This window comes from Mustela nivalis (genome assembly GCF_964662115.1).
Source record: "Mustela nivalis genome assembly, chromosome: 11".
In the NCBI taxonomy this organism is placed as follows: Eukaryota; Metazoa; Chordata; class Mammalia; order Carnivora; family Mustelidae; genus Mustela; species Mustela nivalis.
Genome location: NC_139030.1, coordinates 57,730,712 through 57,754,950, shown reverse-complemented (window position 1 = coordinate 57,754,950; position 24,239 = coordinate 57,730,712). Strand labels below are relative to the sequence as shown.

Below are 24,239 nucleotides of genomic sequence, written 5' to 3'. Positions count from 1 at the left end.
AGAGAGAACACAAGCAGTGGTAATGGGAGAGGGAGCACGCTTTGCATCCAGCAGGGAGGTCGATGTGGGGCTTGATCCTAGGACCCTGGGATCATGACCTAAGCTGAAGGCAGACCCTTAACCCACTGAGCCACCCAGGCGCCCCACATTGTTATTTTTGAGGGTCCTCAGAAAGCTGCAGTATTAGGTAATGGAAGGTGCCATGATTCTCCCTCCCAAGTCACAGGCCTTGCCAGAGGACTGAGTACAGCCCAGTGACTTGGAATCCTCGCTGCTGCTTCAGGTTAAATGAAAGAAACCTGGCGGGGCGGTGGGGATCACTAGAAGCTCTCAGTAAGCCGTAGGACAACCAGCTTGCATCGTTTTCCATCTGAGGGGCTGAATGTGGAAGTGAAAGGAGCAACTGGAATGTTTGTGTTGTCACAAGACATTCTGAACTTCGGAATCAGAGCAGTGGGCGTGGTGGGAGGGAAGAAGTACACAAGAACATTTGAGAGGAGACTTAACTGAGAATGTTTATTACAAGTTTACAGCCTTCCAGAGTCACTTTCATGGAATGGTGCTTTGATATACTGTTCTTGGCTTTCGTGGAGGGGCCCTACCTGAAACAGCCTAAGTGTTGCTGTATGGGTAGAGGAATATGGTGGACACTGTCCAGTGCCTCCTGCAGGAGTCTCTATACAAGGCTAATAAATATTATCTTTTTTCCAGAGGATCAGGTGGGCTTTGCTCCCATTGACAAGAATTATAGATGTATGTGCCTTTCTCCTTTTTCATCTTGGCTGCTAGGAAACTCAAAATTGTTGCACTTTGACTATAGGGATGGTGGAGGCCTTTTGGCATGCAGAGTTACATTCTGTTCTCACCTTCTCTCTTCACTGTTAACCTTCCAAGCACTGATTTTTATTTTTTAATTTATTTATATATTTAAAAATTTTTTAAAAAAATTTATTTATTTGACAGACAGAGATCACAAATAGGCAGAGAGGCAGACAGAGAGAGAAGGGGAAGCAGGATCCCTGCTGAGCAGAGCCCAATGTGGGGCTCCATCCCAGGACCCTGGGATCATGACCTGAGCCGAAGGCAGAGGCTTTAACCCACTGAGCCACCCAGGTGCCCCAAGCACTGATTTATTTATTTATTTATTTATTTTTTAAGATTTTATTTATTTATTTGTCAGACAGAGATCACAGAGATCACAAGTAGGCAGAGAGACAGGCAGAGAGAGAGGAAGGGAAGGAGGCTCCCGGCCAAGCAGAGAGCCCGATGCGGGGCTCGATCCCAGGACCCTAAGATCATGACCTGAGCCGAAGGCAGAGGCTTTAACCCACTGAGCCACCCAGGTGCCCCCCAAGCACTGATTTTTAAATGTGCTTTTTGTGTTTCCTACAAATTGCTTCAAACTTCTGTATATTAAAAAATTATAAACCAAATAGACAAAAGAATCACTGGAAGAGTAAAAGTTGAGGGAAACAGAAAGTGTTCTCTTTGAGACAGAACTAAACGAGGGAAAAAATTATATAGCGAGAATCAAAGATGTTCCTTCAGTATTTCTCAAGTAAGAAAATAAGAGGCAAGAGTGCCAGGAACAATATTCATGGCCTCAGGTCTGTGTGGAAGCACAGTGTATAACAAAGCAGATATAATGGGATTCCTGCCTACGCTTCTGGGAAGAAAGTAATAAATATAAAAAAGAGTTTCCAACTTCTGGTGGGGGTTGGGGTTGGGTCAGAAAACGACACAGGTGTTTGCAAATCCACAATCTAGCATATGCAGAACATCTGACAGAGGGTAAACAAAGTTAAAATGAGGCTATTTAAAACATATCCTACACCTGGCTTGATTAACCAGCCCAAACCAAAACAGTACTTTGTTACACATTCCGATATTTTCACAGCAGGAGTGACAAAGGAACATCAAGTCTTTGGACATCTGCTCCAAGTTCCATTCTGGCAATGACAGATTTACCGAGGACTTCATTTGTCTGCCTGACAGCTTCACCTCTCAGAAGGTGCAGGAACCGTTGAGGGGAAGCGGCCGCTTCTGAGTGAATTCTGATCGGTAAAAATGGAACTGGTTGGCAATGCGGAAATGACAAGAATGTCAGGAGAGAGTGTTTAGGTGGTCTTGCCCCTCGCAGACCTCCCAGAGCTCTTTATTTAGGTCATGCTTTTGTTACATATCCTTGCTATATTGGCACTCATATGCTTGTGCGTCCCCTAAGAATGTCCCTTGAGGACCTGGACCACATCATGTCGTCTTTGTGTCCTCTGATGTCTGCTGCAGTATCTTTTAAATGCAAAAAATTATACACGCTGAATTGGTATGTAATAAACATGGAGACTTATAATCTCAGGATGATAGGACAGGATAATTTTAGGATGATAGGACAACATTCTTTTTTAAATCCTTTTCCTCCCTGATTATGTTTTCGGAAACATTTGGAAAGGTATAAAGGAGCAAATACAAACTTCCCAATATCCTTCCACCCACAGCTAAGCGTTTTGGAATACCTCCTCATCTTTTATACTTAAATATTGCTTCCTAATTATGAACACACTTTATCTACAGTTCTGTACCTAACACTTGTCATTCTTATTGTTTTTCATGCCACTAAAATCTCTTTTAAAAAGGACTATGTAATAATCCATTGCATGTCATTCTTTACTTATCGTGACCAAAAAAACAACAACAAAAGGATTTCAATTAGCTACAAACTTTAACAACAGCGGTGTGTCTGAGAAGTCAGGATGGAAACCATCTCACCTGTGATAGAAGGATAGGGCTGCGCAGGAGAGGTAGGTGAGGCCCAGACTATTCCTGGGGTTCTAGGTTTTGACCCGAGTCACATGTGGTGCATCGAGAAGTTAAGCTGATGGTGCCTAGTGTGGAGCCAGAGCTGAATATTCAAGCTACAAGGAATGTTCAACCCAAAGAATCACGGAGCCAGCAATTGTCTTCATTTGAAGAATGACCAAATTCTCTTTTTAAAAGATTTTATTTTATAAGGGAACATACATGAAAAGATGTTTTTGGGAAATATACAGTTCTATGGATTTTAGCCCTTATATTTGTGTAACCACCACAATCAGGATACAGAATAGCTTCGTCATCCTCAAAAAACTCCCTTGTGCTGTCCTTTTAAAATCACATCCTTCTGTCCTCTAGTTCCTGGTCATTGCTCTTACGTTTGATCAATATACTTCGGTCTTTTCAAGAATGGGGAACGACTGACTTACTCTGTAGCAACTCAGTTGGCAGAACTAGGGCCGGGAGGTAGAAATTACAAAGTTGCAATTTGACTCCTTTAAGCCTGTTTGAGAGCTGTTCCAAAAAGATAGGGGATGCCAGGTGAGGTGGAAAGTGCCTTGTCTCTGGAAGCATTCAGGCAGAGAAAGTGGATCCAGGGACACTAGACGGAGGAGACACCTGCAGTCTCATTTACAATCCATATCTTGTACCAAGGAGCAATGGAAGAACTTAGATCAAATCTCAGCCTCGTGGGGTCACATTGAAAATGGAATGAATAATAGCATTAAAGTATTGAATCCAATGCCACCTGTTTTCAATTCTGAGCAGCCCAGAGACCTGCCAGCGCTTTCTTGCTCCTCCCAGTCATGAGGTCTGGCAAGGCTTCTGGCTTCCCCCCTGCCCCCAGCTTCCTTAAAGTTGCATTTGTTCCTTCCCAATGAGAAAGAGCCACCAGCATCAGGCAATGGTGGTTATAGATCAGTTCTTACAATGACTCCCCGACTCGGGACCTCTTTACCTCCCTTGGCGTGTGTCGCAGCTGCCGAATACACACCCACAGTCACCCTCCAAGGCCCTGCCCTGTGCCTGGGCAGGCCCGGCTCCTGCCCCAGCGCTCTCTGCTCAAGGTGAAGAGCAACGTACCCCTCCCTCTAGTGGCTCAAGCTAAAACACTCCGGCCCTACCAAGAGCCAGAGCAAGATGCTCTCGAGCCATCTCTCAGAGGGGAAATTCCAAAGCTTCTCGGAATTGATCCCACACGGAGGGACGGGCACAGGGCTATGCCAAGAACTGCCTGCTGGGACCGGTGGGCGCCCACCTCCCAGCCCCACTCCCCGCTGCCATCTGTGACCGGCGCCTGGTAGGGGCTAAGTTCGGCGACGACGGAGGGCTGGTTGTCTCATCACCTTTGATGTGGGAACAAACTGCCCTGCTTTTCTTAAACCCTGAGCTCGGACTTTCCTCCCTCTACACCTACTTGACATCTTCTGAAGCTGTGTGTGTCTGAGGGAGAGGGGCTGATGACAGGTCCAGGACCTTTACTCCAAGGCTACTCTAGTGGAATGAAGAGATCAGTCAGATCTGCACCTTGTTCGAGCCCCACTCAGGCTGGAAGGTAACGCCTTTCAACCAGCGGATTTCAAATTGGTGTCTGGGAAATTTAAGAAGTGGAATTCGGGCTCCAGTGGAGCCAGTAGAGAGGGGGAAATGCACGCTAGCCGGGGAGCCACGTCCCGAGCGTCTGCCCTCCCTTCACGCCAGAAGCTGGGTCGCAGCCCATCTCAGACTGAGGGAAGATCCTGCTCCCGAGGATGACCTGAGCAGAGCACCGCCCCCGCCAGGCACCGCAGCTCCTCTCTGCCCAAGTGGTAGCCCCCCCCCCCCCCCCCCGCACCATGAAGCACCATCACCCGGTGTGCCTGTTGCTCTTGCACAGACAGAAAAGGCGCTCTGGAAAAAGTGTTCACCAGTTTCCATGTAACAGCAGCCCCTGGATGCCCCAGGACTCCAGTGACAGAAAGCCTTCCTAAAATACAAGAACAGAAGACAGACAAAACCTGACACTTGGCAGCCCGGATGGTGCAGCTTTCTTGCCTGCGGTTGCTGGTTGTATGAAGGAGCCCTGGGACAGGAGACCACGCAGCCTCCATCCTTGGCACCCTGTGCGTGTCGTGGTGAGGCTGCGGTCTCCACCTGCCGCGACATCCCTCTCCCTCCAGCACCCATCAGAGGGCCACGTTTCCTTTTCTGAATGAGCCATTCAGTACCGGGGTTTCCTGGCCCTGGTCAAGTTACCTGCTCCACACCCCACTTCTGTCCTCCTCGCCCCCCACGCCCCACCTGGCTGAGAGGTGTATGGAAATGGGTGGAGTATGGGGTCTTCTTGCCTGCTCCTCTCACCACTGCGACAGCCCTTGGGTAGCAGAAGCATTCTGTATGACAACACTGTAACAGTTAAGCCGCCTGGGGTAAAGGACTCAATTTCCTATACTACCTGCCTCTCACGAAGTACATCAGTTGGCAAAGAGAGGAGTTCTCGCCCCCATGCAAGCTCCACAAGAGCCTCCTGCGGGAAACAGCCGAGCGAGGTCACCGAGGAAGGCTCCCGTCATCAAGGCATGGGTAAGATCAGCTTGAGATCCTTATCCCCTTTGCTCAACACGGATGGGACCGTTTTTACTCCGTTCTCTAGCTGGTCTGTGACACAGTCAAAGGGTAGCGGTAGGAGGGAGGTCTGGCTCTCTGGCCTTTCAGAACAGACCAAAGGTAGACTCTGGCTGACAGGATGGCTGATGTCTCTGGTTCCCACACATGGATTTAAATTACCAGAGGAGGAGGGCTGGAAAGGTTTGTATTCTGAGTACACAGTCAATCTGAAATAATTTTCGACTCACTTTTAAACCACCTGCCCGAGCCGAAGGAAGAGATCAGGAATGAAATGCATGAAATTCTGATACACATTTAACCTACTTAAAAGAAACTGACAGGAAAAATAAAATTTCAGATGTTTTTTATTCAAAGGTTTTCAAAAGAAATAAAACAGAAAAAGCTAACAATCTGATCAAATGTACAGTTCAAAAATGTCTTTTGGCGTTTAACAACAAGTCCTAGGAAGGAAAACTACAGAGTTATCTTGAACCGGACAAATAAGTTACCACTGGCAAGTTTGTGGCACTAGTAAAACAAAAATAAAAAATTAACTCTCTTGATCATATAGATATCTCTATGAAAATCTTTTTTTTCAATCTGTACAAAAGGTCTTTCTTCATAAATTAATTTTTTTTATAATTTAATGGCTGTCTACTATGTGATGTTTAACTGATTTTTTTTTATTTTTTATTTTTTATTTTATGTACAGAGGTTATGTTTCCCAAATCTTACCCAGACGAGTATGGCACTTAATTCAGACATATCTAGCAGCAGATTTCCCCTCCCCTCTAACCGAGCTATCAAATTTCTGTCTTAACTAATGCAAAAATATCAAGTAGTGAGAGACCCAGGTTTATAAACATACTAGATACAAGGAGGGCGCTGCGTTCGGTCTGGACTTTCACAAAGCAGTAATATTCCAGGGAGCATAGAACCAATAATACCACAACTTTAAAAAAGGAAACAAAAACAAAAACAAAACACATTTCTCTTAGGACTATGTAATTTTCACTAGAATCTACACTTCTCAGAGCAGCAAGGACTTTTGAAACTATGAAATGTCACTGACATCTATAATCAAATACAAGCATAAAATTTAAGAACTAAGAAATACTTGAAAGAAAAAACTGCTTAGCCCTAGCTCCTGAGCTAGGAGGATTTGGTCTGTGGAAACAGGGAGGGCCAGCAACCTGTCCCAGCACAAAAGAAAACAGACTCTGAGGTAGATAACTGATCACACACAGTTGACCAGACAAGTACACAGTTTTGGAAGACAACTTAATTTACCATTGCTTTTCAAACGTATGCAACTGTCTTAATAAAAGAGCTTCAATAACAGTGAATTATCTTCTATGTACTAAAGTAGAAATAACTGTGTATTTATGAATCAGGAATTTCATAGTTTCAAAATTGGTTTCTCTTTACACTTAACACTTGTAGTGATGATGTAAAGTGTGGCACTGCTTGGATCCAAATCTTCCTTCATGCTTTTTTGTTTGTTGGTGTGTGTCCATACATCAATTAAAATTATAAAACCTAAATGCAAAGGTACAAAAAAGGCACATTCTCCTAACCGCAAACTGGTCCGGCAAAAAATAAAGAGCACAGAAGATATGACGCTGAGAGAAGGTGGAGCTACTGGTTACTGGCTCTTCGGTCTTTGGTGAAGTTACCTTTAAAAGTGCCAAGTAATTTTGATTTCTCAAATTTATGTAATAGAGAGAGCTAGTAGCCAATCGTTTTGCTTCTATTCCTACCTCAGCTTATGTTTGAAGATAAAATCCTTACTTTTAGCTTTTGCCATTTAGTTGCAATAGCAACGTTTTTCGGTTTGCCAGATCTCAGGCGTAATTCTCAGTCTAAAGCACTATCATTAGTATAAAGGAAGGACAAAACATTCGGTGACTCCCCGCCCCCGCCCCCCCTCCCCACCCCCAACCCCAACGCTACCTACACTAAATCTAGAACATCGAGTTAGTTTTTTTTTTCCTGAAAAAAGGCAAAAAAGACTTTACATTGCATCATACAGCAGATACCCTAAATCAGTCAAACTATCAGAGGAAACTGTTGGCGAACAGCCTTACAAACAAGTTACCCTATTAAAAGTTCCCCAGTCAGAAAATGTGTTTCACACAAAACATTTTTCCCTTCTTGCATTTCACTACCTTACACATTATGTGAAAAATCATTAAAAACACCTACTACATATTTAAAAAAGCCAAAATTTCAGCAACTTTTATTGACTACCTTTTAAAAGCCCTATGCTGCTGTTTTACAAGGCATAATAGACCAGCTCATTTGGTCAAAGCGTTCTACATCATTAGTTTGAACTAACTTTTACTGAAACAGCTACAGCATCAAAGGAGTTAAGGCAAATTGGAATTCATAGAAAAGGAGAAGACACTTCACACTACGTTGAAAGAAAAACGGAGAAGCTAAGAAGAGAGACGCGGAGGGCAACACTGGATACAGCGACACTCACACTCGCAAGCACGGAACACCAGGGGGGGAAGTCGGACTACTTAAACATCAGAGCCCACTGCATACAGTTGAAGAAAACGCAAATTAAACACAAAATGGACAAAAACCACAAAAATCCGGTCATGCACTTGGATAAGTCTTCATGGTCTTTGTGCATACCCAGAAAATTGAAGTTTTCTTTTTCTTTTCTTTTTTTCTTACTTTTTTTCTCTTTTTTCCTTTTTTTTTTCTTTTTGCATCATAACATTTGATAAAAATCTTTTGTTTTGTTTTTGTTTTTTGTTTTTTTTTTTGATTTTTTTTTTTTTTTTTTACTAAAATAAACCTGTTCAGGGGAACAGCTACTAGATGAATTTAAGGGTTTTATGCACCTTATAGAACTTATAGCAAAAATAGTTTTAGTTGATTTCATTATAAATAACGTTTTCAAGAACCTGTGCAAAACTGTCAATAATTTCCTAAAGCACAATTGATCAGAAAAATCCATGATTGTTCAGCCTTCACACCCTTCTTCATGTAAGAACGCCCTTATGTACATCTGGAAGAGAAAAATAAAAGATAAATGCTTTTGTACATCTGGTGTAATCTACCACAGAATTCTGTAACCTCCTCCTCGTTTCAGTGGTATACAGGTTTGAGAAAGTTAAGACGGTGCTGGTCACTGGTGGTAGGCCAACAAATGCTGGGACAGACGGTAGTTTCTAGAACCTGACTCCACCTTTCAAACCTGGGGCCTGCAGCATACTTTAGATCAGAGCAACCAGAGCTTTGGATCGAAGGATATGGACATTAAATTCATAGTCAAGATATTGCACCTCTTTAATACCAGATGAAGCCAAATCTTTGGCAGTATTTCCTTTCACTTGTGTGCATGAAAGCAATATAAATCTGGATGCATGTACAGCAGGACAAATTTGACACTCGGTGTACTGATTTGTTACAAATTTCTAAGGTGGGAGGGGTACGGATAATGAGAAAGTAACTATACACATTTGACTTCAATACAAGGCACTGTTCTTTTGGGCTAATCTGCAAATCCACAAGATATTAGCATTTCAATAACACAGGATTCTTTGGCCATACTAAGGTGGTGTGACCAAACCTGAGCTATTCTAAGTACCATTATGATAACAGAATCAGGGGCGCCTGGGTGGCTCAGTGGGTTGAGCCGCTGCCTTCGGCTCAGGTCATGATCTTGGGGTCTTGGGATCGAGTCCCACATCGGGCTCTCTGCTCAGCGGGGAGCCTGCTTCCTCCTCTCTCTCTGCCTGCCCCTCTGCCTACTTGTGATCTCTCTCTGTCAAATAAATAAATAAATAAATCTAAAAAAAAAAATGATAACAGAATCATACACTTTCCTTGAACTGAGCCCTATGGTTACAAAGATGTTTCCCTCATACCTCACAGTTACTTATTAGGTTGAAAGGAATATGGTGAATGGTCATTAGACGTCTCGACAGCCACCTGCTGCTGTCCACTTGCTTCCTACAACAAAGCAGGGCAGATAAAACATGAGCAATGACATCCAAACTCTGCTGCTCTCGTCTAAGTTTCACATCTGAAAACACAAGTGCTCCTTAAAAGTGATTTTCTTAATATTATGTGGGGTTTTCAAGGTCAATGATTTCCCTGAGGAGTTAAGATGTCTTACAGACCCAAAGAATCTCCCACCCGAACTTCTATGAGTTGTCTCTTCAGGTCAAACTACAATTTATCAAACAAAATAACTGATCTCTTGGAGCCAGATGTAACTTGGAATTCAAGACATTAAGATTTTAGAATCTGAAAAATGGTAGGCATATGCCCTTCATCACAGAATATACCCTGTGGGGCCTAGAGCTACAACTCATCACCAAACACGCAGGCAGGTCTACACAGGAAGATATAAACATGCACAGAAACTGGGCTAAGATTTTGTCTTATATTAGTTCCCACTGGGTTTTGCCACAGGTCAGGTTTTTGCTAAAACAGTTATAAAGAGAATTTTTATTTTCAGATTTTGCTGCGTGTTTCAGAACTGCAGATAAGGGATTATGGGTTCTGGTAATGGTGGCTGTCAATAAGTACACAAATTTAAATCAATCAGCACAACACAAAACATGCCCCAAAATAAACCAACCACAGTCCTAGGGCTGTTTCTGCAACTGGAAGCTACAGGATCTGTCTAGTGAGTAGGATTGATTGCGATGATGAATTTCCTTGGAATTTTAAGGGTACTTTGCAGACAAATGCTATGCTTTTTGTTCAATCCTTTTTAAAAAATTGTTTTAATTTGAATTCAATTTAGTTAACATATATTGTACTATTGGTTTTAGGGGTAGAATTTAGTGATCCATCAGTTGCATAGAACACCCTGTGCTCATTCTATCAAGTGCCTGCCTTCATGTCCATCCCCCAATGATCCTACCCCCCACCCATCTTTCCTCCAATAACCCTCAGTTTGTTTCCCATAGTTAAAAGTCTCTTACGGTTTGTCTGCCTCTCTGTTTTTATCTTATTTTTCCTTCCCTTCCCCTATGTTCATCTGTTTTGTTTCTTAAATTCCACATATGAGTGAAATCATATGATATTTGTCTTTCTCTGCTTTCTGTCCAATCTTAAGTCAAGAGTCAGTCTTCTTCCATTAGCTATCCTAGCAGCCTCTATAAAAAAGAAGGTATGGTTTGGTCCTCATCCCTGTTAACAATTCTGAAACATCAGTATTTTTCAACTATTTTAATTACAATTAATTTCTTCTTATAGTTATTATTATTAACATAATCTTTGGTACTAGGATTGCAAACTCCAGCTTTATCTTAATTCGTGTGTAAGTATCCCTTTGCAGGAGACAAGATAGATTCTTGAAGGGTGCAAAACATGCTACAAGCTTGGAAAATAGTTCTGGGAGTCTGGGGGGTATGGCCAGGACACCGCTACACTAATCTGTATGCAGAGAATGATATTCCATGGTTGAAAATAACCCGAGCTCTAGATGCCCTCTAAACTCAATTCTTTATGCAAATATTTGACTTCTGATAGATTTTTCTTTGTGTTCTGTCTAATCTACCCACTTCTGAAACTACTCGTTGCCAGAACGGCCATCGCGTGGGTCTGTACCAACCTCAACAGGAACGGCTGTCGTCTGCACGTGTGTGTACTGCGGCAAATAAGCCCCTTGCATAGCTGATGTCGCAGGCATGTACTGAAAAGAAGAACATGGTCAGCATGGGAAATGATAAGCCATGCAAACATTCTGAGTGCTTGGAGAATTTTGAGATGGGAATGTCAAATTTTTGGAGCTCTCAAAGAAGAAATGTAAACAAGCTACCTCTAAGTTTAATTATCATGTGGAAAGCGAAGTGACTGTTTCTACTTTTTGAATCTGTCGAACTAAAACTCCCACCTTTCTTTGGATTTCCCAACAAACAAATACATGTGTGAAGATCATTAAGACTTCTCATTCTCGGGGCACCTGGGTGGCTCAGTGGATTAAAGCTTCTGCCTTCAGCTCAGGTCATGATCCCAGGGTCCTGGGATCAAGCCCCACATCGGGCTCTCTGCTCAGTGGAGAGCCTGCTTCCCCCACCCCCACACACACTCTGCCTGCCTCTCTGCCTACTTGTGATCTCTGTCAAATAAATAAATAAAATCTTAAAAAAAAAAAAAAAGACTTCTCATTCTCAATACTCAGTATCACTAATGTGCTACTTTAGAAGATCTCATTTCAAAGCACCTCATTATTTTCCAACAGTCCCCTGAACTAGTATTTAGAATTATTTTCACAGGGGGAGACCTAAGGAGTAAAGGACTTGTTGGATCTTTATCAGGTGACCGCAGAATAGGAAATGAACCCTTGCTTTCCTGATGTGGATGGCTATCCTTTCCCAAAGGCAGCAAAGCCTCCTTGCTGATCTCAAGGACCTGCCTGAGCCATCACAAGAAGCTGCTGCTGGTGTTTTGAACATAAGAGAGGAAAACATACTTCCCTTAGTTCTTTTCAGCACAAAGGATACAGTCTGAATTACAAGCCTTCGGCCATCTTACCATCTACATGTTACGCTGATATATATCAACGCTGGAAGTTCCTCTGGTGTAGGCTCAACCTCAATCCCCAACAGTCTCCTGAACGCTAGAGAAGGAAGTCAATCCTAAGACTGTGAGACAGCGCCCCCACCCAGTTCCGTAAAAGAAGTGAAGTGAGGAAAAATTCCCTGCCTTTACCACCAAGTATCACTTTCGTCTTTTGCTTCCTGACACCAGGTCTGCAGTGTGAATGAACGGCACTAGTTACTGGGACTAGATGTGGTCGTGTGGTTGCTAGATTCTGGCAGAGAGATACCCGAAGGACAGACATTTAGTTCATCAGTTAACCCCGTGGAAGGCGATGTGGAGGGTGAGAGGGGCTCGGACATAATCTTTGACATCATGGAGCCTGTAATTCATGGGGAAGACGCAGGCTGCATTAATTCACCCTCCTCTATTTGCTCAGACACAAGGTATTAATTGGCCACCTACTGTTCCGGTGCTGCCTAGTGACAGATGACTCATCTGCTGGGCCAGAGGGCTGATCATAGACGCAGGCTGTAGTGACATGGTATGCTCCATCGAGGGAGTTAACACGGCCCCCTGGGGAGTTGGGAGACAAGCACAGTGTAAGATAAACTCAAGGAGGGAGTTCAGAGTCTGTCATTCCTTCCGCAAAGGAAAATGCCTTATTTGAGAAATGTGAAACCAACATAACCTCCTCTCAAACTTGATTATGGTATCATAAACAATCTCCCAAAACCTTCTAGATAATGCTTCCTAAAACCTTTTTAAGAGCATTCATTTCAGGGCAATGGCTGCATTAAACATCCTGCCTTTCCTTTCACTCATGTGTAAAGCAAGCTAATCCAGCAGGAGGAGCTGCGGGAGGAAATGCAAACCATTTTCGGCTGGCTGGGGTTACCAAAATGCTTTCTTGATTTTTAAAATAATAAATGATGGTTGGTGATTTATGCAGCCACAAAACAACAGGCCATATTGAATATTTATAAATATCATGTCTCATTTAAACATGTTCTGTACAGTCATTTGACTCAAGATCAGGCTCTTAGGATCAAGATCTCATTCTCCATTCACTGTTTCTCAGAACCTCCAGGTATCATTTGGTGCCAAGGGAGGGAGGGAGATGCAGATATGATTAATAATCCGACTTCAGATTCTTTGATTTTGTCTGAAAAAACCTCTGGTCATTAAAAATAAAATTAAATATAATCGAACAAAATGGGGTCGGGGGGGGGGGGGAGACAAAAAAGAAACAACAAAAAATCACCCACAACCCAGCCTAGCCTCTCCCTGACACATGGCTGCTACCGGCACCATCAGGGTACGATCTCCCGGACTCTAGCCTTGACATATCTGCAGAGTCGCAACCAGGGTACGTAAACAATTTCATATCCTGGGTTTTTTGCTCTGAACATTCTGTTATAAATATTTACCTCACTTGGCGCATAGTCATCATTATCATCATTTTTAATGACTGCATAATGGTACATTGACTATCTCAACCAAAATTAAATTAATTCTATTTCTGGATTTTTGCATTTCCTCTAATTTATCCTATATAATATTCTTACGGATTGTATTATTCCTCTCACTTTTGCAATCACCCCATTACCTGAGAGTGCAATTATTCTGATACATCCTATCAATATTAATGTTACGTTTTTGATATTACTGCAACTGATCTATCTCTTCCACACACTGTCTTATTGCTAATCGGAACACAGCTGAGGTCTGAGACTGGAGCGCAGGCACTTTAACTCTGGGGGACGGCAGTCTAAACTGGGTGGGGAAGGGACCGAGTCCTCAGCTAGGAACGTTCTGCACACGCTACCAGTCTCCTCAAAGATGTGAAACTGGGATATGCCCAGGCTTTGTCTCTAGAAGTTGCCAAAAAAGACAGATATGTGTCAGAAACTGTTGTTCATGCAGTTCACAGAAAATTTGTTCCTTTAAAATTTTTAGTGTGCATCATCAGAAAGTGTGTGGTAGCATGGAAATGATTCAGAAGCCCAGAATATGCTGAAGGAATTTCCTGCTTCTTTTTGTCATTCATCTGTAGGAGCTACTGTCCAACACTGTGCCTATAGAGACAGATAATGTGCACGTGTTTACACAGACACACACATCCGTCATCCGAGAGCTTGTCTCCTGTGTTATCAACTAAATGTGTTTTATCTGCCGCTTCAAAGTCATCTCAGCAACTTCCTGTTCAGAGCTTGTCCCTGGAGTAGTTTCAGACATATGGTCTTATACTGCATGGTATCCTCCTTGGAGGTGTCCTGAGAGAAACTCCTGTCTCAACTTCAGGCCAACAGTGCTGTGCTTCCCCCCTACGCAACTGACCTGTTTTTCTCTTAGAAGCACCGAGAACTATTTTGCTTACTAGAATTCCCATTTTGCCTTAGTTATTAGAAAGCTTAGGGCCAAATCTGTGGCCTTCTCATGCCAATCATATAGGTCATTGTGTTGGACACTGCTAGCTTTTTTTGTGACTTTGTTCTCCGCCTTTATTTTTCACCTTTCAAAATGCATACTTTAACAATCTAGATTTTATGTATCTCTAAAAAACACATTAAATACACTATCTATTAATATGAAGTGTAACTCAATTAAAAAATATAATATGCACATATAAGTACAAAAAATGCTCAAGTCACTAAAGAAATCACAGTTACCAAAGAAAGTGTTACTGATTTAGTATTTATAATTTCCACAGAGGTTAAGTAAACTGATAAAAATCTCTAGCTTCCTTTTGAACACTTCATATTTGCATTAAACAGAATACAATTAAAATATGTCAGCTCTTTCATACCAACTACTGTTAAAAATACAGCAATTTAAAAACTTTAAAACTTCAAAAAATTGAATGGCCGTTTACAAAACCAGTATGAAGAAAATGGCACCCTGCTTCAAATAGGAGAAATTTTCAGTTCTGACAACTGCACATTTGATTTAATGTCAACTACCAATATGTTTTATGACAAGGGTGGGAGGAATTTTTATAATAAACTTATACATTCTTATATTCCATGCTTAAAATTTCCCAAAGCCTACACCATCTTTGGCAAAAGGTTTTAATCCAGAAAACTGGCTTCCAAATGTATACACAGCTTAGCTGCAAACCACAAAGCCATTAAGTTCAAAAACTTACGGGGTGCTGTAGGATATAGGGTTGAGGTTGCATCCAAGAAGGACTTTGCACCTGGAAAAGGGATGATTTTGAAAAAAACATTGATTTCCACTGGAACATGCTACCTTTCTCTAGAGCTCTTTTAATCATGTTAAAATCTACAGAAGGAAAATAAGGAAGCAATACTATCAACGATTAAAAAGATTAAGGCAGTTAGAGTTCTTGGCAAGCTGGTCACTCTGAATAAGGATGAAACGATTATTTAAAACCAAGTTCCACTTGCCCATTCAAGAAGTATGTACTGAGTACCAGGCATCAAAGAGAAAAGGGCAAGTAAGACATGGGCCCCACCCTCAAGAAATTTACTAATGGAGATAAACAAGCTAACAACGCAAATAGTGGAGTATGATAATCAAGGTATGAACTAGGCACTTTAGGAATACAGATAAATGAGAATTAATTCCAGCACATCTTATCACAAACTAATCCTTAAAGTATGTGCTTATTTAGAAAGAATAGCAAAATTCAATCCCTCTTTGATACCAGGATATTAGGTTTCAGAAATCTTGTCTGGTGGTCAACAACTTCTAGAGTGTGGAAAATACAAATCTGAAAATCAGATTTAGAAAATGAAAAACGTTCGAAATTAGGTACTGAGATGTACAGTCAAAACGGCACCTGCACAGAAGACCCTCCACATCAAGGAGTAAGACGTGAGAGTCAGGTTCCATGGCAGGAAAGCAAGCCTGTGCAGCCCACCACTCAAGAGAAAAAGTATCAGTCCATTTCTTGATGCCCAGAGCTCTCCCAAGACGACATAATTTTTAAAAAATTAGAATCCGTCTCTAACTCTTTAACCACAAAACCCTCCTGTAGCTTATCCCCTATGGTTAACTTCAGAGGTTCTATAGAAAGGATATGGGGAAAAGTCATGGGGGAAGAATGTATTGTGATTTACCTTGATAGCAGAGCCCCGATACTTGTTTTCTCTGGTTTCCTTTGCCACCTAAGGCAGACCAAAGTTAAGTGCTTCTGCCTTGTTAACATTTCAGTTATCTGGACTGCAGCCTTTCCCCGTTGGGGCACTGGTGGTTTCTGGCAGATGCCAATTTCTCAGATCCCACTGTATAAGCATATGGTGCTTTAGTGGAGAAAGGCCCACTCCAATGCGAGTGCAAGGCCTTCACTGAATAAATCATAGGGAGGAGAGCAGCTCCCTAGAGACCCCAACTGGGGCCAAATGCTCTCATTTTTGTATGCTTTCAGTGGTCTTAATAATCTAATAGCTTATATAGCATTTTGGGGTTAGGGAGCTAGAACACCTAATCCAATTTTCTTTCTTAGGCAGCAAATCAGCTGCTCTCAATTTCTATTCCTCAATTTTCCCTAAGTGTAAAATGGGAATAATAATCTCTCTTCTTTGAGTTCTTTACCACTGGTTCTCTACCCAACTTTGGGTTGTGGAGCCCTTTGAAAACCTGATGACAGAAATAGAACTTACTGCCAGCCCCCCGCCCCCACCACAACAGCTAACTGCGTATACATGAGTAACATTCTGCAAACGATGTAAGAGAATCTCAGACTACTTAAAGCTCATCTGCTGACCCTGCTGTGGCCCTGGACTCAGGGGGTTAAGAACCTCAGTCACGGTGAGGGTCGGGCAAATGGAATGAAATTCCACATGGATCTTATCAGGGACACACAAAATGCCAGGAGAAGAAATGAGGACTTTGAAATGAAATGTTGTTCTCAGTTAGGTGTATCAACTCTACTATGAATACTGGCCTCCGAATTTTTCTTATGCTATGAAAGAATTCTATGGCCCAAATGCTCACTGGCAGTAAAGAGGGGGAACAGAGGTGGTGGGGAGAGGCACTGACAGCTCTAAGAGCCACAGTGGCACACATCTGAATTAGTCTGCACAACTGTCCGCCTAAGAATGAGCTCACTACGTGTCCCTCTTTCCAGTGATCTACATAAATGGCAGAGGTTTCCAAGGTCAGAGAGTTAAACAAGACTACCTTTCCCTGGGGAATTGTTAGTTAGGGAAAGCGCACCAGCACAGAGCTCATGGAGTATTATATAGTCAGGGAAGACAGAGAAATTTTAAGTCCAAAACAATGAAAGAGGCATTAAATGAGTGAATACTGTGGCCGGCTGACTGAAGTACCAGCCCAAGTAATACTTAGTAAAGCCCAGAGAGACAGAAGAAAAGACCATGAGGGACAACTTGGGGGGAGACAGAGAAAAGACCCCAAAAGCGAGGGAGCTGGGAGGCTCCTGTACAGCTTCAGTTTTCACGCATTTAACCACGAAGCTATGTTATGACTTCGTATTTGAAGCTACTTTTAAGTTTTCGGACAGAACCACCTCGATGGTATTGCTTGTGTTGACCAATTCCTCATTTTAAAAAGGATAATGAGTATCCTCTCACCAGCCCGCTAGTCCTGCATCGATACTGATGATGACCATGATCACAGCTAACATTTACTGATGACTATTGCTAAGCCGGGGGCTGTGCTGAGCTCTTTACATAAACAGTCTCAGTTAGTTTTTATAACAAGCCTTTGAGAAAGATACTATTATTATCCCCATTTTAAAGATGAGGAAACTGAGGCTTACAGAAGTCACATAACACAGTTATTAGATATTGTAGTCCCCTAACCCCAGAAACCAGGGCTACAACATCTAATTCAAATGTTTTAAAAACAAGAATATATAAGAGTTTATTTTCGTAACACAAGATCTCGACAGTCAACCAAAGAGAACTCTATTCCCACATGTCTGTGACTGAACTCTGTTGTCATGCTTCTGTGTGGGCCAAGGTTGCGGCCCTGTTACAGGTACTCAGACACAGGAGGAGAGATGCGTCTGTGCACACATGGCATACCACTGTGTTGTTCGTTGTATGCGCACAAACTGTACACCACTGGGTTCATGGAGAATAGGAGCTAAATCTTAGTCAAACCAAATCCATCTTATAACAAGGTACTTAAGGAGATCTTGGTTCTAAGCTGGAAATTTATTTGAACATAAAAAGCCTCCTCAAGATAACTTGTTTAAACAGGGAGTTACCCCCCGCCACCACACTTTCTGCCTCAAATCTCACTGCATTGCTCATTTAATGTTACCTGAGAGAGACAGGTCTTTATTTATTAGCATCTTCACTTGCTCTTTTCTTAGTTCCTGCTGATGACAAGCGATGGCAACAGTGCACACTCTTCTGTACTTTACCTAACGTCACTTCTTTTTAAGTTTCAGCTTCTGGGACATATGATGTCCAAGAGCAGAGCCTGCTGTGGAGGAAGCATTCTGGGTTCACCCCAGGTCTAGAAGGCTATGACTTCAAGGACTGACAACCGATAACCTTTTCCCCTTGTTTTAGATTGTCCTATATATAAAAGCAAGGCACTCTGTCAAATAAAAAGCAGCTTTTTCTAAAGTAGGCATCGAAGCTGCATAATGTTTGACTTAGGTTTCCTTATAAATGTGCAAAATGTTGAGACACATAGAAACACAGTGGCGATTCACGGCCGACAAGTTGTCATACTCTTGAATCCTAAAGGTACAAACCTGGTAGGCAGATACAGGAGATGCAATATAGGGTGTAAGAGAAGTTTGAGTGATCATTCGGTTTGTAGCAATACTGTATGGTGAAGGATAAAATCTAGAACAAACACAAAAGCCTTTATTAAGTCATCCTTTAAAAAGAATAATTCCCGGGACAAATGTCTGGTATTTTCCACCTTCACATTTTCCCTCAAGCCACCATGCATTTATCTTAATGACATACCCGTTCTGTAGAGCAGCTGTGGTTGGGTCATAAGTAAGTGTCATTCCAGCCTATGGGAAAGCAAAAGAAACAGAATCACTTACCCACAAGGGCACGGTTTAAAAATTCCATTTCTTAGAGTCATGGCAACACAAAAAATAGAGATAGTTCAGTAGCATTTGATGAAATCTGACGTTTCCTTTAGACAAACATACCCTCAATATAAGAATTAAGCTCTTTGTCTGCACTGATCCATTCAGTAGTCATTAGCTGTGTGCAGCTATTTAAAATTAAAGGAAAAATGGAGTCCCCCCAGCTCACTGGCTATATCCCAAGTGGTCAAAGAACCACATGTGGTTCGTGGTTATCACCGGACAGCGCAGACTCTAGAACATTTCCACTGGGTGGCACTTCCCATCCAGTGGAAATGTTGAACCAATAAGAATTTTACTTAAAAAAAAATTCATTAAAAATAAATACAGAGAAATGGCCATCCAATATTTTTAAGCTATTTTTTTTAAAGAACCGTATTCAAAAGAATTAGACAACAACAACAACAAAAAACTCAACAGCAAATACGTTATTTGTTTTAATAACATTTTAGGATAATTTCCAAGTAATTATAAATGTAAACCTTTAAGAAATCATGACATTAGGAAAATACAAAACAGCTGTACATTTCTTACAGCTATTCAAAATGCTCCTTCACTTTACATGCAGCTAACTGATAAACCTCACTCTACCCACCACCTATCTGCCCGTCTGGAAGGTCATCCCTTTCTTAGCACCGTATCTGTTGGGAAGAGTTTTAAAGTGATAACATCTGGACTCTAAAGTCCTATTTCAGAAGTCTGGCAGCCAGGACGCGGCTGGGGTAACTATTCACGTAGGCTTTCATCATCATACACCCGCACGGAAGTCTCAAGAAGGGACTTACAAGTCTCACCTCTCCTTCTCGATGCCACGGTCTTCCATTAGGGATGTATTTGTTTGGGTTCTGCCTCTTCTTCTGTCCTCCGTCCGCAAACTTACACAACAAAGGTTCTGTAGGAGCTGAATAAATGGGGACAAATAATAAAAAGCCAGGATTATATGTGTATGTAGGACAAAATGTAATGGACTCTTTTTCAACAGGAGCAGTGTCCGTGCTGTAAGGGAATGGATAGAACACATCAAAGCCAAAGTTTTCTCTTTCTTATCTACTGTTTTTTTCCTAAAGTTTTTTCCTTCTTATCTACTGGTGAAGAAGACGGTGCAGAAAATGTATTAGTTACTATTTTCAAACAGGAGTGTAATGAACACACTTGAAGAGCTATTTGGAAGAATCAAAAGAATCCCTCGATTCATTTTTGTACTTCCTTTTTTAAAAACGATTTTAAAAATTTTATTTATTTATGTATTTGAGAGAGCGTGCATGAGTATGAGCAGAGCAGCGGCGTGAGGCAGAGGAGGAAGCGGACTTCCTGCTGAACAGGCAACTCGAGCCTTGGACCCTGGGGTCACAACCCCAGCGGGAGGCAGATGCCCAACCAACTGAATCACCTACATCCTCGCCTCTGTACTTCTTTATGTGCAGACACACTTGTTTTCACTTCCTCTGATTCATCTCCAAATGTGAAGTAAGATTTTGTTACCCTTCCCTCCTCCAGCTTTAAAATGCTCCCTTAGCCTCCCATCATCATTCTTCAAAGAAGTCTTCACTTACCTAGGACAAAACAATTTCCCCTTTACACTGCTCACACCGTATTTCAAAAAAAAAAAAATTTTTTTTTTAAATTTTTATTTGTATTTTTATTCAGAGCCATGAGAACTTGGAGTGCAGTGATTTGTTTGGAGTCTGTCTCCCCTCTCGTGTGTAAGCTCCATGGGGGCATTGACATTGGCTTTGTCTGTCACTTGTGTCCCCAGTGCATGTTGTAGGTGCTCGTTGATCTAGGCTGAATGAATGAATACCAATAGGTCTCATTTCCTTATCTGTGGGGTACAGCCTTGAAGACAGCTGTTGTAAGAAAGGCAAAACACCTGCCTGCGCTATTTAAAGTTTTTTTCTGTGCCTTTAATCATTCCTCTTGAGGCTGCTTTACTATATATCCACGTTATAAAATGATCTGAAGAACAACTCAAGAAACTCACATGGAAAAGCAAAAGATGCAGAGACTCTCACATAGGGATACACACTCATTAGTTAAGAAGAAAAAAAGGTGGGGAGTGGGGAGGAGGGGAGAGGGATGGTATGGTAGTTCACCCTGGACTTATCATTTTCTTTGTTTTCCATAATGGAAATAGCAGTATATTCCTGAAGGTGGTGCGTATTTCTGTAGGTTTCCAGTTAATGTAATAAAGGCAATCACACCTTCCTGTCTGGTTCTCACATTCTGTCCTTTGTCTTCTGCTGGAACTGTGATTACTACTTTCAAGCTGCTTCAAAGTTAAATAACCAGGAAGAGAAAAATATTACTTGTGGAAAATTTACTCCTTTCTCCTTTGCCTCTTATTATCCTAATTCATCTCTTATTTTATATCACTGGTACCCACCCACTAATGACAGGGTGGAAGCAATAGTGCCTCTCAACACTTCTCTGCCAAAAAACAAAACACAACAGAAAACCCAACTGTAATTCCTTCTCGGCGAGCCGTCTAGGCTGTTGCTTGGCACGCCTTCCTCCTCTCGCCTTCCTCCTCTCCCCGCTGTGAACCAGGCCAGAGGGAGGGGCTGGAATGTGAGCTCACTTCCGAAAGGCAGCTGTACTACTGGAACCGGGAGGTGAGAGCAGAAATGTCAGGCGTCTGGGTGAGAATACCAGGGAGCCTTGGCCCCTACCTCTGTTTACCTTCTGACTCCCACCACTTCCAGCTCCCAGGCTTTCCTGAACAGGGAACTTCCATTTAAGGCAAATGGGTGGAAGGAAGATACACTGGGGCCGAGTTCTAGCCTGAAGATGAATTACTCTCTTTTCATTCAGAGTGATTCAGAGTAATACCTTTATCCGAGTAAAAAGGTACCAACTTTGGAAATCCCTGCATCCACCAACAATGCCCAAGGTAAAGGAAGTGGATGCAATGAAGCAAGAGGGCTTTCTCATCAGTGAATGATGCTTTTAATTCTATGACGGGGCCATGTGGGAACAGGTGGAAATGAGGGCCAGGAGAGCACAGCTTTCAGGTAGAAGGGAGGGGTAACGGGCAAACCCTCCTGAGTGTTACAAGTGTTCTTCTGCCAGGCTTGAGGATGTCCCACCTTGATAGCTAAGGACAAACAGAGAGAAGCCAAGAGCTCACTCTTCGCGGATCTACAGCAGCTTAGGGTAGTGAATATTTTCTCCCATGACTCGTCTTACAATTTTTAGCCCCCACAATCTTGGAGGGCAAGAGAATATAGTAAATTCTGCAGCGTTAGCATTTCACAGGACTTCACTTTGAGGAGACAGCTTTATCTAGAGGCATTGTGAAGACCCGCTTGTGGACGGGAATTAAACATTTTTCAAAGAGTCTCCTTGACAAGTGAGTAATGCAAATGCAAACCACTTTCCTCCCTTAGCATCATTTCTTCCAGAGAAAGAAGGCAACCAGGTTGGACAAATTCTGTGAGTTCACTACAGGCTGAAGCGCCACATTCGCTCAAAGGCCAAGTGTCCCCATCTGTGGTAAGGAGCTGCCACAACATTGTCATTTTTCTCGACCATGTTCTGTCCAAAAAAAAAAAAAAAAAAAGCCATCTCATGAAACCATAAAGCCTGCTAAAAACATGCAATGATGAGGTAAATACTGAGGAGGCAAATCAAGTGAGTGATGACACGTCTGCAGACACATCACCCAAATGCAACAAATGGAGCAGGATGTAGGTGAATCAATCAAGAATGGATTATATTTACTACGTGATTTTGTGCTATCGTTAAGATAGTTTTCTCCCTCTAAGAGCAAAAAGGTACTGAGTTAAAACAGCAGGATATTGCAGGTATCTCGTAGCTTAGGAAAGCAAATTTCTCTTTTTAAAGAATTACTGCCAGTGGAACCTGGGTGATGCAGTAGGTTGGGTGTCTGACTCTTGGTTTCAGCTCAGGTCATCATCTCAGGGTCATGGGGTCGAGCCCCACATCGGGATCCATGCTCAGCAGGAAGTCTGCTTGTGATTTTCTCTCCCTCTCTCTTTGTCCCACCCACTGGTACATTTTTCTCTAAAATAAATCTCAAAAAATAAAAAAAAAAAGGACTATAACCAATTGAAATTAGAGGTTTTTTTTTTTTTTAAAGATTTTGTTTTATTTATTTGTCAGAGAGAGAGACAGAGTATGTGCACAAGCAGAGGGAGAGCAGCAGGCAGGAGAAGCAGGCTCCCAGCTGAGAAAGAAGCCCAACACAGACTTGATCCCAGGACTCTGGGATCATGACCTGAGCCAAGGCAGACATTTAACTAATTGAGCCACCCAGGTGTCCTGAAATGAGAGATTTTTTACATACTTGTTGGCTCATTGTTTTAGGGAAATGGTAGTGTCCCAGTATTCCATGCAAGGCAAAATAAAAGTCAAATAGCTTCTTCCCTCTGTTAAAATTCTCTTTGGTCTACTTAGCAGCTGAAACTTTTATTGAGTGCCTACTATGTGCAAGGTATAGTGCTAAGAACTAGGGTTATAGCTGCGGATAAAATATGGTCTTATTTCGTAGGAGCTTTTGCAATCTAATGAGAAGGAGAGTGTACAAAATCTTACGAAGCCACATTTAGACATTTATGGGATAAAGCACCGTTTTGAGACATGTCTGTTGTTAGTAAAAATGCCTTCCAGAACCAAAATGCTTTTGATACTGAGACAGCTGTGTTTCTTTTGCAGTTTACCTGGTATTTCATGTACCTGAAAGGCATTATGAGAAACATTTTATCCTTGTAAATTCTTGATATCTGATTTACTACATGAATTGTACCACCATGTGCTCTAGGAAAACAACTATGTCAAGATTTCTTTAAGATACTTATATTACTATTAAGCTGAACAAGGGTTAGAAGATTTCAGTTGGGGGGCGCCTGGGTGGCTCAGTGGGTTAGGCCGCTGCCTTCGGCTCAGGTCATGATCTCAGGGTCCTGGGATGGAGTCCCGCATCGGGCTCTCTGCTCGGCAGGGAGCCTGCTTCCCTCTCTCTCTCTCTCTCTCTGCCTGCCTATACACCTACTTGTGATTTCTCTCTGTCAAATAAATAAATAAAATCTTAAAAAAAAAAAAGAAGATTTCAGTTGGATTTCTGAATTGAAGGGCAGGGTGGCTCAGTCAGTTAAGCATCTGCCTTCAGCGTGGGCTGTGATCCCAGGGTGCTCAGATCAGCAGAGACCCTGCTTCTCCCTCTCCCTGCCTCCTGCTTACGCTCTATCTTGCTCTCCCCCTCTCTCAAATGAATAAACAGAATCTTAAAAAAAATTTTTTTTTCCTGAATTGAAAACAA

The 24,239-nt window shown here is 42.2% G+C and overlaps 1 protein-coding gene across 11 annotated transcripts in view; it reads right to left on the bottom strand.

Moving 5' to 3' along the window:
• Positions 1-5,744: 5,744 nt before the first annotated feature.
• RBMS1 (RNA binding motif single stranded interacting protein 1) overlaps positions 5,745-24,239 on the bottom strand; it is a 132,866-nt gene continuing 114,371 nt past the window's right edge. For 5 of the 11 annotated variants that reach the window (XM_082691402.1, XM_082691403.1, XM_082691404.1 and 2 more), the window contains 9 exons: positions 19,747-19,862; positions 18,831-18,880; positions 18,611-18,704; positions 15,996-16,043; positions 15,059-15,109; positions 12,376-12,486; positions 10,982-11,062; positions 9,282-9,366; positions 5,745-8,419 (listed from right to left, as the gene is read on the bottom strand). In XM_082691402.1, the coding sequence (XP_082547528.1) occupies positions 9,289-9,366; positions 10,982-11,062; positions 12,376-12,486; positions 15,059-15,109; positions 15,996-16,043; positions 18,611-18,704; positions 18,831-18,880; positions 19,747-19,862 (629 nt within the window). In that variant the 3' untranslated portion in view covers positions 5,745-8,419; positions 9,282-9,288. The remainder of the gene's footprint in view (positions 8,420-9,281; positions 9,367-10,981; positions 11,063-12,375; positions 12,487-15,058; positions 15,110-15,995; positions 16,044-18,610; positions 18,705-18,830; positions 18,881-19,746; positions 19,863-24,239) is intronic. The other 6 variants (XM_082691406.1, XM_082691405.1, XM_082691409.1 and 3 more) reach the window with 3 other exon arrangements.